At 41.2% G+C, this 18,501-nt stretch overlaps 1 protein-coding gene across 1 annotated transcript in view; it reads left to right on the forward strand.

Annotated features, from left to right (window-relative positions):
- Positions 1–18,501, forward strand: part of TMC1 (transmembrane channel like 1) — a 360,874-nt gene that overhangs the window by 315,268 nt on the left and 27,105 nt on the right. The window contains exons 18-23 of the mRNA XM_044391257.3: positions 2,316–2,458; positions 5,857–6,001; positions 6,610–6,804; positions 9,759–9,938; positions 10,061–10,222; positions 15,620–15,748. Coding sequence (XP_044247192.1) covers positions 2,316–2,458; positions 5,857–6,001; positions 6,610–6,804; positions 9,759–9,938; positions 10,061–10,222; positions 15,620–15,748 — 954 coding nt within the window. The remainder of the gene's footprint in view (positions 1–2,315; positions 2,459–5,856; positions 6,002–6,609; positions 6,805–9,758; positions 9,939–10,060; positions 10,223–15,619; positions 15,749–18,501) is intronic.

The raw sequence follows: 18,501 nt of genomic DNA on the forward strand, positions 1-18,501 counted from the left end.
GAGAATCATGGTAGATAACACCCCCTACCTTGTTTAACCAGGTTGTGAGCTAACCAGAAATGAGACAAAGCGCTCAACAGATGGAGGTCAACACGTCACCTTTATTATTGTTAAAGCTGATATGAAAGACTGTGGCATCTTTCTAAGGGCAAGTGAGCTTCACAGCCAAAACTTTCCATGCAGCAGCCCCAGCCCAGGACAGCATGCTCCCTCCAGGGGTAGGGCACAGTGTGTGCTGTCTCAGGATGGGGAAGAGAGGTGGCCTGCGTCATCCCCATTTCTTCCTCCATGCTCTACTATCAGATTAGCATGAGGGGACAGCATGAGGAAGTGGGGAGAAGCTGAGACTGTTGCATTTATGGGTCATACCTTCATGGAAGGCAACACCAAGAGTGGAGGAAAACCCATTGCCCCTAACAGGAGCAACTTCAGAGGGTTCTAATAAGGATTCTGTGAGATGAGGGACCGTGTTTGGCAAATGCTAAATGCTCAACAAAATGTATTAATTGATGTTATTGCATTATCACCAAGCACGAGGATAGTGGCAAGGAAATGAGGTAAGGGTCGTTTGCAGGGAAAAATAGAGGAGTTTGGAAAATGATGTGTGTTGTACTCATGGGGAAAAAAATAAACACTTTAGGATATCTTTAAACTAGACAAGAGATAAGTGACTGTACTTACCAGGCTCTGTTATTGTTGCCCTGGGACAGGAAAGCCAGCCTGAGGGTTCAGGACAGGGTAGAAGGAGATTGGATTTAAAGTAGCTGAGAGGAAACAGAGTTCTTAACTAGATGAATGTGAAACAAGAAGATGTCATTGAACTGGGTGAGGGAGATCCTTCCAGTGATTATTCTCCTGGGATGACTTCTTGGTCTTGGGCAGTTGACCAATCCCTCTCTATGTGGTTTCTTATTTGGGGCATGAGATGGAAGCCATGTGCTTCCCCAGTGTGAGGTTTCTACTAGTTCATTAGCCCCAGATTTTTCTTTTGGGTATGATTTCTTTTTTCTTGAGTTGAAAAAAAATGCGGACAAAGGCAGGTATGGTGTGGGGAAGCACTTCAGTTTTGACCTACATCCCCCTCATTCCATCCTGACCTTACTCGAAGCTCATGAGCTCTTCTGAGATTTTCTTTCTTTCTTCTGAGATTTTTCCTGTTAATTCTTACACAGTATTAAAACATAAACTTGCTGCAAATTTCAAAAGCAGTAATTATTCCAGATCCTCTGTTTTGAGCTAGGCATGATCTCCGTTTAAGGCAATTTTCTAAATTGCTCCTCTTAAATCTTCCTTTGGGAATTAGCATCCCAGGGATTTTCTCCTCTTCCTCTTCCCCTGTCTCCCCACTTCTTTAGTAGTGGGCCTTAAAGTCCCTGGCTGTGTATAAATGATGTTAAAGGTAGCCAATTGCACTTTCTAAGATTCAAGGGTGACTCGCTTGATCTCCAGAGGAAGCCTTGCATTGGCAAGTTATTATTGTCTCACTTCACAAAACAGTAATTTCAAGTTATTGCCAGAGAGATGAAGTCAGAGGGAAGCTGGGGTAGTGGAACTGTAGTAACATAGAAACATGCTTAAAAGCTGAGAGTGAAAAACAGTGAATTCAAGGAGAGAAAGATGAAGACCATGATGGAGGAAAGAGCATGAGAATATGCCGGTGTTCACCGTGTCAAGAGGGTTACTCAGGTCGCTTTGGGAGATGGTGGTTCTAATTATCTGGCAGATAATTTTAAGGAAAAAGCATGTAATTGCATGAATAAACATGCTTGCTCTGGAAGAATGCTCTAGTAGTCTTGATGTGTACAAGGTTATGCAGATCAGTTCCCATGACCTCTCACCTGCTATTCACCTTTGCTCAATGTGAGCTGAAACACGGTCTCTGTGGTTTGAGGAGAAACAATCTAAGTGTGGCTCAGGTGACTGGAAATGGAAACTTGCCATGACACTTTGAGGAAGCACATTTCAGATCCTCCCCGAATGTGAAGCAAGCTCTTAAAATTGTAAATCTAATGACACCATGAAGTGTGTTTTGATGTTTCAATCAATGGGCATTTCACGGTGATGGTTCCACAGCTGAGCAAGCCTATATTTGGTTAAAAATTTGGCCTATTTAGAAGTCCCTGAATTTCGAGTAACTGAGAGGCTGCCAATCAATGTGGCAGCTGAAACATTTGCTCTACGAAGCAAAAACAATAGGACTCAACTCCCAAGTTTGAAAATTAATGCCATTTTGTTGTTTCTCTTAAAAATCTATCTTTTTTTCTTTGAGTTGCTCTTCATAGCATCTGCTAAGTGGCTTTGTTGTTGGATTTTAGGGCTTGGCGCAATATTCCATCCTCTTTTATGGCTATTATGACAATAAACGAACAATTGGCTGGATGAATTTCAGGCTGCCGCTCTCCTATTTTCTGGTGGGGATCATGAGCATTGGATACAGCTTTCTGGTTGTCCTTAAAGCGTAAGTTTCATTGGTCTCTTGGGAAGCGAGCCATGATTTCTGGAATCAAATAGTGTAATTAATTTAAGAATTGAATATAATATTTATTATATATTTGGAGGATACTGAGTCTGTAAGAGATAAAAGGTAGTTTTAATACTGACACTATGTTAGACTATGACATTCCCCAAACAAAAGGGTTGAACACAAACTCAGGCCTTTGGATCATCTCACTAGGTTGCACTCCTACCCTGTGTTTAAGCAGATTTTGAAGATAGGCCTTTTTGAACTTCAAGACGTGAATCCACGTTGCAAACAAGACAGGGAAATGGCTGCTGGCCCTCCTTTTTGTGTGCAGAGAAGTTTGTGAGTTGCAGGATCAGTTCTATAGACAGAATCTGTTATTCTCTGCTCATTAAAAAAACAAAACAGAACCAGAGTACTCACTCAACCAAAAAAAAGTCAGCCGCATAAGACAGCGAAAACGAATGGCCCCCAATGAGACTGTCACGATCAACTGTAGTAGTCATGGTCTGTCTGGAAGAACATTTATTAGAACATGGAGAAGAACTTGATCAGAGAACTGGTGAAGTTGCAGTTCATTTTCCCACCTGCCTGAAATGTATATGTTACAACCTGTTTAAAGACACGGCAGAAACCTGCATCTGGGGCTGTGAGTAATCTCTGTGAGCCGTGAGCCAATTCTCTGAGCTAGCGTAGAAGCCTTGAGAGACCTCCATCAGTGGACCCTTTTACTGGACCACGAACAAGGTGAATTGGTCTTTTGCTTCATTGCAGGAAAGAAGGGTCCTGCCTGAGGGTCCAGGTCACCCCAAGCAGGAGCTCTTTGGAATGGTCTATGACAAGCTTTGTGCCTTGTCTCTGCCAAACTGACTGGTTCCACCAGAGGACACTGTCATATGTAGTTTTCCAGTCCTTTCAGTACTGGGAAAAGCCTTCACGTAGACCCCACATCCACAATATTCATCTACCCGTCCAAGTGTAATCAGAGATCCTAAAGATAAGGTATCGGTCTGTCTACCTGGTAAAGCATTAGCACATTCCCAATGCTATGCTGTTTGTGGTCTTTTAACCATCTATATATATATTCACATTATATGCATACATATATGTATGTATATTCACATTATATATATGTTATCCTTGTATTATGTGTTATCCTTTGCAGCCAAATATTTGCTGCAGTTTCTTTTTTCTCAAGAATGTAATACGTGCTATTTAGTATAGTATAGCCCTTTGCTAAATTTTTTTTCCCCTTGTGTAGTGGGCTTATCCTGTGAGCTTCTAGATAGAGCGTTGCTTCCTACCTCCCTTTCAATCCCCTTCCTCTTCCTGACCTTCATTTTAGCAGAGGCTACATTACAGCGACCCTGTTGGCTTAGGATTTATGGAGGCACTTATTCGAATAATTAAAAACCTTCAGATGCATCCATAAAATGATCAGATAACCCCAGTGTGTATGCAGAGATGTAAACTTGGGGTCCAAGTCAAGAAGTCGAGGCAAAGGCATGAATGCAACAGTTGTTTTCTACAGCCTCCCAGCAAAGCAAATGATATGCAGTGGTTGCTTCTCATAGAAGCCGTAGTTGCAAGGTTGCTTCCTTGAAAAAGGAAGAATTTTCATAGGTCTGTGCGTTTTTTCCCCCTCTACGAGCAAGGGCTAGAGCTGCCCATGGAACGTTTAATAGGTATCAGGGCTGTCTCTGAACAAAAATGTGCTAATATCCCACAGTCTGTCTTTCCTTCCTTCTTTTAGCATTTCCCTCTCTTTCTCGTGATTCCCACATGCTGGGTGTTCCTGACTTGCTCGCCCAGCTCATGCTCCCTTATCTGGATGGCTGTGCACAGCCACGCAATTTTGCCAGGGAAGCTCCATTCAGAACTTGAATCTGTCAAGCATCTATTTTGACGTGAAGCCCTGCCCTTTGCCCAGTGACAGTGCAGAAATGGATGGTGGTATATGGATCAAATAAGTAATTTTCTCCCTCAGTTAAACCAGTGGGAATCTTTGATTTCAACCCCTTTTGACCTACAAAAAGGCATTTCATGTGATTCAACATATCTCATGCAGTCCTAGCTTGGGCACCAGAGTGAAGTCAGGGAGCCTAAGCCCTTGACCTACCTCCGTGGTTAACTCCTGGAAAGTGTCCAGCAAATCACTTCATAATGCTGACCCTTAGCTTCCCCATCCGTAAAAAGAGAATAATATTAACTACCTTGACCGTTTGCTCAGTTGTTGATTAGGGGTAAATGTGGTGATACAGGTAAACACCATTTCAAAGGGTAAAGTGATAGACTGATGTAAGGGATAATTATTTTTGGTGATTTTTCATAACCCATTAACCTGTTTAAAATATATAAACCTCTATAAGGAGCTAATAGTAGGGGAGGTAGGCCACCTCAGAGATGCTTGCCGACCTATAATGTCAGCTCTATGGCATGGTGCTTCTTTCCTTTTTGGCTCCGTATCACTATAATATTCGAACAACCAAAACCTTGTGGGATCACTTTATAATATGTATCATATGAAATTTTAATTTTGCTATTTATAGTGATAAGGGGAAAAGAAAGAAAGTGGAGTAAGTGGAATATAGATCTCTAACCACTGAAATAAACTGTAAGTAAATGCATTTTAAGCTCTCCAAGCAAAAAAAAAATATATATGTGTGTGTATACACACACACACACACACACACACACATACATATATATTCTAATCTGTGATTTATATATATTAAAATATGTAGATTAAAATACATGTAACCAGTTGGCAAAGGTTGTATAAAAATTCTGATTTTTGTTCAAGAGTTGTGGAGTATGGAGAAATTCCCTGCATTCAGTCTGTTCTTTGGGAAGAGATTTTTGGGGGAGTTGGATCTATGCAGGAGTTTCCTGACCTGCCCTGGGTTAGTTCATGTCTAGCTGTGGGGGGATCTGGAAATGAGCTAAAACTGCCTAGAACAGTTTAAGGGTGTACACATATTTTTTTCCCTGGGGAGGGGCCCATGGGTTTTCGTCAGATTACTAAAGAGAGCCTTATCCCACAAAAGGCTAAGAATCAAGGATATGATGCTGAGACAACAGTTTAGGAAAACAAATAAAAAATATGTATTTTTATAGGATCTGTTTAATTGTTAAAATCATCAATACTTCATAGTCTTTTCATCTTGAATGGCCTGGAAAAATGAACAGTTTAAAAAATTAAAACAAAACCAAATTTAAAGATAAACTTTTATTTTCTGGTCATAAGAGCAAACTTTTTTGAAACTGTTTTGAAAATACATGCTTTCAGGATATTGCTTCTCCAGGCTACTTATAATTGTACTATTTTGCTACTCACCACACTCTCCCTTTCTTTGTGTATCTGGGGGGCTGGATTAAACTCCGTGTTTTTACAGGATGACCAAAAATATTGGGGACGATGGGGGTGGTGATGACAACACATTCAACTTCAGCTGGAAGGTATTCACCAGCTGGGACTACCTGATTGGCAATCCGGAAACAGCAGACAACAAATTCAATTCTATCACCATGAACTTTAAGGTAAACAACATCACCTTCCAGAGCTGTACCTTTGGATTTCTAAGACTAAAATTGGAGCCATAACATATGGCTTAGCTAGCAAAGTATCCTGACAATTAAAAGAAAGATTAATTCATCATTTCTGCCTACCAGGATCCGGGCAGGGTTCTGACTGTGATTGGAAAATATCTGATGACCCATGACAGCACGATTTCTTCTCTAAATTTGGTAATAAAAATACTGCCATTGGCTTGAAACAGGAGACCATTAGTAATCAGAAATCAGATAGTCTAAATAATAGAACAATGATGACTAATTATTTACAGGAATAAGCTAGCTCAATATTTAAAATGACTCTTAGGTATTATTTTGTAGCTTCAAAAAAAAAAAGACTTTATCAGAGGAGAATTTAGAAAGGAGATTGTCCTAGTATTAGATCAATCAGAGTTTGTAAGAATTCTCCCTTCTTTCACTCGTTCTCACTTGCTGCTGATATCCACCTGGTTTGCAGAATCCCAGATAGAGTGTACATTTTCATTCCTCATTGGATGTTTGAAAAAATATTTTCTGAGTGTATGACAGTTTTTGTAGCTCAGATACATTTTTTTTTCTGTTTTGCTTGAGTACAGGAAGCAATCATAGAGGAAAGAGCAGCCCAAGTAGAAGAAAACGTTCACTTGATCAGATTCCTGAGGTTTCTTGCTAACTTCTTCGTGTTTCTAACACTTGGCGGGAGTGGATACCTCATCTTTTGGGCTGTGAAGCGATCCCAGGAATTTGCACAGCAAGACCCTGACACCCTTGGGTGGTGGGAAAAGAATGAAGTTCGTCTCTGCATGCTTTTTATGTGCTTAGAACCTGACATTTGAAATTGTGTGGGTTATGCTTCTATGGTGCAACGTTTAATAAGTCCATGCTTTACCTATCTACCCCATGCTGCCCTGTCACACATTTTCCACTGTATTCCAGCCTTATTTCCAGATCTTTCTACTGCCTGTCTGTGTTTCATTTTGTGACTTTATGGAAAGCTACAGTTGGAAGCGATATTAGAACACATGTATTCTAACCAGTATATTTTACAGATGCGGTTGATGAGTGTCAGGAGAGGGGGTGGTGTGTTCAGGTCACAGAATCATGGAGAAGAGTGAGTTAAAACCTGGGAATCTTGATTTCAAGGCCAACACTCCTTCCATGATTCTATGTTTCTTTCTCTGTAGATTCTGTGTCTGTCACTGAAAGATCCAATTGTTGTCCAAATTCTTTGAAGCAGCAATGTTAGAATCTTTGGTTCCTATGTTTATCTCACGGGAAACATTCAGATTATCTCCTCCACTGTCGGCAAGTCTGGGATTCTCTCTGTTTCTCCCCACCAGCCTCGCTGCACACTTTCCACTTTCTTCTCCCCTTGCCTTATTTCCTCCCCCTCCAAGAGATAGCCAAATGAGGAAAGCCAGCTCTTTGCCTGGATTTAAATATGATTGTGATATGTCTTCAGGATATGTGCCCACTAAGCAGGTCAGAGGAAGGAGGTCAGATATTGAGAAAAAGGAAATGCAGATATTTAGAATAAGGAAATCATTATGTGTTGTTGCTAGGGCCTGTTCCCTTTCATAATACGTCCTGGCATATAGTGTGGCATAATTTTAAACTTGGTCATTTTCAAAGTATGTATAGATTGAGGCTGGGGGAAGTGTAGACTGCCCACACTGAAACTTCTGCAGAGCCTTGTAGACCAAAAAGATTCAGAAAGTCCTTAAAAGCACAGAATTTTCTAGAAATATCTTGGACAAAATAACAACCTATTTACAACAAAAGGCTCCAAAGGAAAACATTCTAGGTATTTCAGAAGTGGTAATACTAGAGATGGGAGATCATACATTTAAGAGACTATAACAGCACAGACATTTCATGGAAACCTATAAAATGTCATTAGGTAGAGGGATTTTATTTATTTAAAACAGAGGAGAACCTGAAAACATTTATAAAGTTTGTTGTCAAAGTTTCTTCTTATAGTTGTGATAATTGCTATAACAGGCAAAATTATCATGCTACGTTGGTCCATGGTTCATATTGATCATATTTTTGTATAAATGAACCAGAGTAAAGGGTGGGTAGTTGATTTTCATTAGGTAGAAGGGTCACTCTATGTAAGAGTCTGTTTAACACCCATTTTAGGGGACCCTGAGTCCTAAGGGTGAACAAAGGTAGTAATGGGGATTCATGAATAACTTTATACATTTGATGAAACAGAATTTAAATTTAGCTTAGAAAAGATTGCACAGGATCTGCCAAGTTTTTACCTTAGGCTGAAATTATATCGTGCTGATTTTATATTATGCCATGCTGATTTTTATCTCCTCTTGGTCATGCTCATATAATGTTCTTAATAAAAATCAGAAAAACTATACTGACAATTATTTTCTCAATACAGTCTGGTAGTTATAATCATTCAAAACATAGAATCAAGAAATGGCGATAGGAAATGTTTAGTGGTGACCGTTTGAACCAGGTATTTAAGAAAGGCCTTGCCAGGGCTACCCAAGATCTTTTTTCATTTAAGGGGGCTTTTTCCCCATCACAAAAGTAGTACACGCACTCTATTCTTTCTCCTGACTTAATTCAGCCTAACATTATAATTATAAAGGTGCCAGACAGGAGATATGGACAATACATTTGCTACCTTTCATATTCTCCCCCCCTCCCAGCTCCCGTCCTTCATTCCTGGAACTTTCCTACCTTGGCTTTGATAACATCATGCCTTGTGGTCTCCTTTTGTTTCTCTGAATGTCCTGTTTTCTTTGATAAAGCCATTCCTTTTTTTTTTTTTTTCCCCCTAATAGGGTGTATTCCCCAGAATTCAGTGTTTAGTCCTGAGTCCATCTTAGGGACTTAGGGACTTTATTCCAACTGATTGAACTAGCCCATATGTTGGTAATTGTCGAATTAGCATTTCCAGTTTGGACCTCATTCCTCAAGCAGATCATTTTCCTTTTCCTTTGGAAATCTTGTTGCAAAGTGTATCACCATATCAGAATCAGTTCCCATGTAGAACAATATGTGTTCTTTGGAGAGAGAGTGATGTAAATTACTTCCCTCATTATACTAGAAAACAGGCTATTATCACTGGCATATACACAAGCTCATATACAAGCACACCTCGAGAATGGCAGTTCAATATTTTCTTTGTTGTTTTATTAAAATCAAATTTTATTTTATTTTATTTTTTAAATTTTATTTATTTATTCGACAGAGATAGAGACAGCCAGCGAGAGAGGGAACACAAGCAGCGGGAGTGGGAGAGGAAGAGCAGGCTCCTAGTGGAGGAGCCTGATGTGGGGCTCGATCCCATAATGCCGGGATCACGCCCTGAGCCGAAGGCAGATGTTCAACCGCTGTGCCACCCAGGCACCCCTAAAATCAAATTTTAAAAGTGCATGAGATAATCTTCTTTAGCCTTCTAAAAGATGAAGGAAATCTAGCTGAAATCTTGCAAAATCCTTGGAAGAAAGCAATTATTTTGGGGGCGCCTGGGTGGCACAGCGGTTAAGCCTCTGCCTTCAGCTCAGAGCGTGATCCCGGCATTATGGGATCAAGCCCCACATCAGGCTCCTCCGCTATGAGCCTGCTTCTTCCTCTCCCACTCCCCCTGCTTGTGTTCCCTCTCTCACTGGCTGTCTCTCTCTGTCAAATAAATAAATAAAATCTTAAAAAAAAAAAAAAGAAAGCAATTATTTTTTAAATACCATTAACTTAGTTAATTCCTTGTGTCTCCCTATAGATGAACATGGTCATGTCCCTCCTGGGGATGTTCTGTCCAACATTGTTTGACTTATTTGCTGAATTGGAAGACTACCATCCCCTCATCGCCCTGAAATGGCTACTGGGACGCATTTTTGCTCTACTTTTAGGCAACTTGTATGTATTTATTCTTGCCTTGATGGATGAGATTAACAACAAGGTAAGTCTTGTATCTGGATTGTTCTTGGCATCAGTGTTGTTAATTCCCAGTCTCCAGATTGCTAGAAACGCCTTTGATATCTGTGCTGTCTCCATCTTTGCTTTCACCACTTTGCATCCTAGATTGAAGAGGAGAAGCTGGTAAAGGCCAATATTACCCTCTGGGAAGCCAACATGATCAAGGCCTACAATGCATCACTCACTGGAAATAGCACTGGGCCACCTTTCTTTGTGCACCCTGCAGATGTACCTCGAGGACCCTGCTGGGAAACAATGGTGGGGCAGGTAATGTCACCAACAGAAGTGTATGACAATAAATGGATTAAAAAAGAGCAGAATCAATTATGTCTTTCATGAGCGTGGCCTATTTTTTTTATTGCTTCATAAAAAATACCGAAGATTTATTGAAGGCTTACTATGGTGCTGGCTATGAATTTCATATATAGTCTCTCAAGCAGTCCTCTGTCCTCACTCCATCTATTGAGGTAAGTACTACCTTTACACCTTTTTTACAGTTGTGTATAAAGAAAGGATATTTTTAAATGGTGTGAGGAGAGGTTCATCTTCTATTTGTGTTATAATAAAGCACCTAGTTTTAGATACAGGCTCCAGTGAATATTTAAATGGAACTCTACCTATTATTACCAGTTTTCCATTAAAAAAATAAGATTCTTTGGGGAGCACACACGAACACTAATTCCAGCAGTGTCAATTTTTGTCAAATAATTGTCCCTTAAGTGTTCAAGGAAATACTATTTTAGGTTAGCAGTTTTCATGATGATTATGTAAATGGTCCCAGTCCAAGACTAGTGGTATTTTACCAGAGAAAAGAGAGAATGTTTCATATGGCTTTCTGTCCAATAAGAGAAGCCAAATTAAGCAAAAACAACAATAAACTATTTCACATCTCTTATTTCTATACAGATCCAATTTTTTTTTTGAAAAGCCTTTAATTTGATCTCATTAGAATTGACATTGCAACTGTGCATTTCATAAACTGATTTTGGACTTGGGTTCATCGATGAGGACCGGATACTTTTAAATATGTCATTATGTATCTGCCTGCCTGTTGGACGACAATCGGTCTCAGAAGTAATGTGGTCTTGTGGAATTATTTGAATAATATTTTGCTGTGTACTTATTTTTTGTAATCTAAAAGGAAAAATTAAAGTTTAGTGTTAGTCTTATAAAACGGATGCAATTTAAACAGATGTGGATATCATTAGATGCCCTCATGTGCGATTAGATGCTCATCAGACTTAAGCCAACCAACTGTGATTTTAATTGTGGGGAAAAAATGAGAACAATGAATGCGATGCTAGACACATGTCCAAAAAGTATGGTATGGTGAAGGACTTTATTTTACTTTATTTTTGTGCTTTCAGGGGGCCAGATAAGCATCTCCCTTTCCAGTTACGTGTTATTAAATACTGAATTTTCAGGCATGCACATTCTGTACGTGTTTAGAGAACATATTATATATTAAATAATAAATGAAATGAAGTGAAGGCTGCCTTTGCTTAGGAGAGAGGTATGGTAGATGGGGTAATGACCCTTCAAAGATACCCGTGTCCTAATCCCTGGAATCCCTCTCTGTTACCTTACACGGTAACATGGACTTTGCTGATGGGATTAAGTGAAGAAAAATTATCCTGGATTATGTGGATGGACCTAATGAGATCACAAGTAGGGACAAAACAGTCAAAGTCAGAAAAACCAGACATGACAGTGAAACCAGTTTGGAAAGTTGTGCTTTATAGATGGACGAAGAGGGGCTGTGAGCCCAGGAGCACTTCCGGCTTCCAGAAGCTGAACAAGGTGGGGACTGGGCTTCCTCCTTGATGCCTACACCTTGATTCTAGACTTCTGATCTCCAGAACTGTAAGAAAATAAATTTGTGTTGAATTGAATGCACAGGAGTACGTAGGTTTCTGGGTTTCAGGGGTCCTTGAAGTGAAGTCTGGTCATGGTGTTTCACACAAGTCTTATCACATCTAGGCTGCTCCTTGAGTCCTCAGCTAAAGTGGAAAGAAATGAAAAATTGGAGAAAAAAGTTTTTTTCACAAACTCAAAAAGTTTGAGATGTTCTCTTCTGTATGTCCTAGAATGCAGACTGGCAGGTGGGCTATGAAACCTACACTTTAACAGTCTTGGTAGAACGGACTGTCAAGGATAAGGTTGAGGCTGCTCACTTCTGGGAAAGCGAAAGGGATTAATTAGATAGGAATGTCAATGCAATTGAGGAGGATACTTATGTCTCCGATTATGCAGATTATGTTGGTCCCACGCATACTGACTTAAAATAAAGGAGAAGTCACTTATTTAATTCTTCTTGGGACCTTGTTGCTTGTTGTCCTTAAAAAAAAAAAACCCATCTTCGTGCTTTTCCTTGCTTCATCATCTGTCCTTACTGCCCCCTTCTCTTCCACCTTCCTTTCCCTAAGGGGGCATTCAGCGCCTGTGGGAAAGTCTGCAGGAGCTGGCCCAGACGTTGTGGTTCTGAACAGAATGTGGATGAGGGAGATAGAGTCCCTGGGGACAAAGAGAACACAGGGGACATAAAACCCCTGCGTACTGGAAAGTCTGATCCATGCACCTAGAAACATTTCATTTAACTATTAAAAAAACACGTACTCGAGGGACGCCTGGGTGGCTCAGTCAGTTAAGGGTCCAACTCTTGATTTCAGCTCAGGTCATGATCTCTGGGTGGTGAGACCAAGCCCTGAATCAGGCTCTGCACTCAGGATGGAGTCTGCTTGAGATTCTCTCTCTTGCCCTTGGCCCTTCCCGCTCACACACACGTGTGTGTGCACTCTTTCTCTCTAAAATAAAATAAATAAAATCTTTAAAAAAAAAGTGATTCCAGAAGAAACAATAAAGTCATCTGCTGTGCATGTCCTGTTGGGGACACACCCCAAACATTCATTGTTCCATAAGAACATTCCAGAAGTTTCCTCTTCTCCTCCATGGATGCCCTTTGCTTTGCTTCCTCAAGGATGATACAGGACTCAAACATCTCTTTGAGTCTGAATATGAGATCATTTGGTGGCTCCTTTATCCCTCCAGGGAATCTGAAGATGCAGCCGCTTAGTCCCAGCTCCAGTGGCATTTGGTAGACAGCAAAGCCACCCTCGGGAGATTGCTATTTAAAGCTATATACCGAGGTCTGCATTTTGGGGAAGGAGAAAGCAGCCAACAGCTGAACAGAACAACAGTGGCTAACATTTATTGAATGCCTATAATGCACCCAGCACTGTTTCCTTGAATTTTTAAATTAACCCTTTGAGATAAGTTATCTATCTCTATTTTATAAATGAGGAGGCTGTGACCTAAAAAGCTATAATAATTTGCTCAAGCTCTTAAAGGAAGTCAATGACAGGAGCCCACATTTAACCCACACAGTCTGATTAGAGTTTCCATCCTTGTCCATTGTGCCGAATTGTCCCTTTAGAGACATAATGAGCATCAACACATACTCTCCAAACTCCTGCCAGGGAACTTCTAGAGTCTGTCGTCCTTTGTGATGCTTTTGCCTGTCGTGTGCCTGTTACCTGCTAATGACTTTTACATTTACTGATCAAAGCTGCCGAGGCATTTTAACTAACTGTCCTGAGTGGAAAGCTGTGAAGCGTGGAGTGCGGTGCTCAACAGGGGGCCTGTGTGGAGACCGTGCTCCCATCCTGATAGCACACTAGGAACTGGGATTGGTGCTCCTGAGGTGGGCTGGGCCACTGTTTGGGGGATTCTCTTTCTTATGAAGCATTGTGTTCCTATGGTTTGTGAATAAATCTTCTTATGTTTCCGTATAATGCTTCAATCTTCCTCTGGTGTTTTATAGGACAGACCACTGCTTAGGAAAAAATAGGATTTCAACCACTGGGATGAAGATGATTAGGAAGATGTGGGGGATTTTAAAACCACTCTGAAATTTTCTCTTACCTGAGGAAGCCCTTCTGACATGGTGTTGGAAGCAAAAAATATCCCTCATTGCCTACCTCTAATTGATATTAATTATTAGAATCTGAACTCAAGTTGCCTGGGGAATGAAAAAAAAATGTGAACAGGAAGAGAGAAGTTATGGCCAGAAATAACTGCAGAAATTTACTATTATTCAACCATTCATTCCATATTTATTGAGTGCAAGCTGAGTGGCAGGCATCATGCTGGGTACTAGAGGTCCAATAGGCACAAAGGTGGGCTAGCTTCTTGCTCTTGTGAAAACTACAATTTCTTGGGGGGGGGGGATCAAAGCCATTAATTAAGTCATTATGCAAAATTTGCAAATTTACCATGATAATCAATCATTACAAGAGTGAAATGCATGGAATCTGAAAATTTTTTATAGGGATGCTCGCCTTTGTCAGCCAGATGAGTGAAACTTTCCTAAACCGGTGATGCTGTAGGCGTGTGTATTCGTTGGTATAAACTGAGTCAAGAGGTGAAGTAACAATGATTGAGTGGAGTGAAGACACATGCAAAGGCCCTGTGGCCTGAGGAAGTATAGAGATTGAGGGTCTGAAAGAGAAGAGGGATGAGTGATACCAGAAGAATATGGAGAGCTAGACAGGAGCCAGATTATACAGGAGCTTTCAGATTATGCAGGAACCTCACACTCTCTTGGCCCACCTTTTACTCCAGCTGTTCTGCATGCAGCTGTTACCTGACAGCATCTCAACAGCTGTATGCATATTCTCTTTACCTTCAAAGTTTCTCTGCTGTCATGAAGTGGGGTGTTAATACCATACGGGGACATCCTTGACTCATGGAGTGGTTGCTGGTGGTGGATTTCCACAAATTTCCCCCTAGATGTTGTCGGGGGTCGACATTCCCCCATCAGTTCATGGCAGGTGCTTACTTCACCACACTCACCAATAAGGAGAAGCCTGGATTGTTAAAGATTTATCCTTCTGTGAGGCAACAACTCATTGTTTTAATTTGCACTTTTGTGTGTGGGGTTTCAGTGTTTTTCAACATTTTAATTGACTGCATATTTCCTTCTGTGAATTTCTTATTTGTGCCATTTGCCAACTTCTTTCCTTATTGGATCGCCCATCTATTGTCAGGCTGATTTATACACATTTTTTTTTAAAAGATTTTATTTATTTAGTTGACAGAGATAGAGACAGCCAGCGAGAGAGGGAACACAAGCAGGGGAAGTGGGAGAGGAAGAAGCAGACTCATAGCGGAGGAGCCTGATGTGGGGCTCGATCCCACAACGCTGGGATCACGCCCTGAGCCGAAGGCAGACGCTTAACTGCTGTGCCACCCAGGCGCCCCTGATTTATAAACATTTTTAATGTGTTAGAAAAACTAATCCTGTATCACGGACGCTGCCAGTACTTTCAAAGTTCATCTTTTAACTTTACAAACATTGCTGTTTGCCAGATTGAAGTTTTAAATTTATGTGTGGTCAATATATTCCTAGTTTTGTTTCTCGTGTCATGCCTATAAAAGTTTCTTGGTAAGAAGACTTTTGATACAGTGGTTTTGGAAGTGGAGATAATTACTTTTAGACTAATAAGGGTGAAACATTCTTCACTTGCTAGATACGCCTCACTGCTTTTTCACTATTAATGCAGTTTTTAAGCTAAGACTATTCAGAAGCATAACAAATTTGATGCTGACACTAGGGCCATTTGAAGGGAGAGATGCTCGTTTTTAATCTGGATAATATCTCGACAGGAATTTGTGCGGCTGACTGTTTCTGATGTTCTGACCACTTACGTCACCATCCTTGTTGGGGACTTTCTCCGGGCATGCTTTGTGAGGTTTTGCAATTATTGCTGGTGCTGGGATTTGGAATATGGATATGTAAGTATGATGCTCATTTTCTCTTGTCAGATTATTCCTTTGTGGTTTATCATTTGCACACACTATGCCAGAAGGAGAATTTAGGAGGTGGGACCACCTGTTAGATGTTACGAAGTGAAGACCAGTGAGTACAGTTTGAATTCAGAAGGGTGTCAGACTTGAGCGTCATGGTTTACGATATTCTAGTAAAGTAAGCACAGGATGGCTAAAGCAGTGGACCTCACCTGTCCATGAATATGGTGAACTCAGTTGATCTGGGACCCATAGCCAGCCCCTTTCCCATGAAGCCTGCTGACATTTCTAGAAGCCAGGCAATACGGGTAGTATCAACTGCACATTCTATTAATTCCTTTGAATTCTACTAAACAGACTCCTGGACAGTTACTTGCAGTGCAGTGGGTGATAAATGGATCCTGTACATGTGGTGCTTGTTTCATAAAGCTCCCAGGCTAATGAGAGCTCAGCAGAGACACAAGCAGGGAACTGTGGAAGTTTCGAGGAAGGCCCAGGGTGCTGATAGGTGTCTGGCAAGTGGTGGACCTGAACTCTGGCAAGTTGACTTCCTTTCCCACAGCAAGAACACAGGTTTCTCTGAGCCCCACTGATGTTGACTTCATTCCCAGTTCACCCTCTGCTCACGAACCCTTGGTCCCTACCGCAACCCCCCAAAGTTCAAGGGAGGCAACAGGGCACATATCACTCTGCGGTCTCCCACCTTGCCAGCTGACCAACTGTAACAGTCATCTTGGGAACTATGACCTGAAGGGTTGACAGTAATCATTTGCTTAAAATCCTCCAATGGCTAATAAGTACTTAGCATGAATTCCAAATCCCTTTCCAAGGCCTTTGATACCTTATAGGATCTGTGTTTTTTTTTTTCTCCTTTCTTCCTGTCTGAGCTCATCTTCTACCACTTTTGTTCTTGCTTTGTAAAGTCCATAAATGCTGGAATTCTTTCTTATACTCCAACACAAGATGACCCTTGCATTGGCTCTAGCTGTTTTTCCCTGTAGGGGTACAGATTCCTAGCATTTGGCATGGCTGATGCCTTCTTGTCATTAAGGACTCCGCTAATATGTCGCCTCCTTCAAGCTCTCCCCCGACCTTCCCATCTAAGGCAGGCTACCAGACTCTACTTCAACACCCTGCTTGACTTTCTTCCTATGATGTATAACTATCTGACATTTCCTTTGAAAAATATTCTTCTAATCTATCTCCCTCCATTAGAATGAAAGCCCTATGAAAACAGAAAGCCTTGACCTCTATGCTTGGAACTATGCTTGTCCCATGGTGGGCATTATATGTTGTCTGTCTGCTTCTGTGTTAAACCTCTACATTCTAGCACCATGCAGGCAACACCATCTATTGATAGAATTCTCTCTGCTTCCAGGGATGTGCCCAGGGAGTCCATCCTGGCTTAGTAATCTCAAGCCAATGACGTTTCTCTCCTCACTAGGGAAGGGGTATCCTTTACTGTCGACCTATCCCCACCCCATGCCCTCTAGTCTCTGGACAAGTCCTGTGCCCAGAACTGTTTTCAAGACACCAGGCTGGATGCTCAGCCTGGCTATCTGACTTTGAGATCATACCTTTGATTAGGTCATCTCTGTCACCCTCACCGAAAGTGCCCGTGGGGGACGAGCCAAGAGTGGTTAGATAATGCTCTTTGGTGAGCGCCAGTGAGGTAATGCTATGGATCCAGGATGCTCTTGTGCAGTTTTCCCATCCCTGCTATGAGGCATTCAGCTGGCTGGGTTTCATTTCTATTTTCCTTGTCTGATTCAGCTTTTCTGAGGCAGACATAAAAATTGCCATTTCTTTCTGAGGCCCTTGCCTGGCTTATGCTTGCCTTTTATCCCTTACTGCTCACTTCCTAAGTGCTAGAAAACTTTGCTTCAAATATGAAGTCAATAAAACATGACCTGGATGCATAATAACTGTAACTAAATGACTGTCATTTATTATTTATTGAGTGCTGACAGTGCTCCTGGGTTAGTACAAAGTACAGGAAAAAAAGACAAGTTCCTGTTTTAGATCACAGAGAATTTTCTTCCATGTTACTTTTGGAAGGCTCTGCAGAAAGCAGCTCAGCAAAACAAATTTTAAACAGTAAAGGGTGGATGGTGGAGCTCTGACGCAGAACCTATTACCACTGGCCCATCCGGGAGATAGCCGACACAGTTGAGTGCCTACTAAGTGCAAATCAGTAAGAGCAAAGCTCTGTGCCAGGTGATAAGGCGATACAGAGATGTAAAAGCTGTCAGCCTCGGGAGAGGCTGCAGACTTGGGCTTGCCGTCTAGATTCAGCTTGCTGATATATTTTTCTTTCTTTGCAGAGTGTGTTCGTTTTTTTGTTTATTTGTTTGTTTTGTTTTTAACGAGCTTGTATTTTAAAACTGGAAGTTTTACATTTTAAACAATAGGGATTTCTTGCTTTTCTTGAGATAGGAAGGGCTGGCAACATTCAATCCATATTCCCATCGAGAGAAATTGGTTGGAGTGAGAAACCACTGCCCTGTACAGATGGAATATTCATCCACTAGTTTCTCACACTTTTTACGGCCCTTTAATCCTGCACACGCTCTCCTTATCAATACAGAGCAGAAAATGTAAACGCCATAGGAGAAACCAATGGCTACATGACTTTGGAGGTGGAGGGAGGGAAGGAAGAAGGGAAGGAGGGAAAGGAAGGGAGAAAGACAGAGAGAGAGATCGATCAGAAATGCAAAGACCCAAAGACATGTTACAGGAGG

Source organism: Ursus arctos, unplaced genomic scaffold (genome assembly GCF_023065955.2).
Source record: "Ursus arctos isolate Adak ecotype North America unplaced genomic scaffold, UrsArc2.0 scaffold_33, whole genome shotgun sequence".
Lineage (NCBI taxonomy): Eukaryota > Metazoa > Chordata > Mammalia > Carnivora > Ursidae > Ursus > Ursus arctos.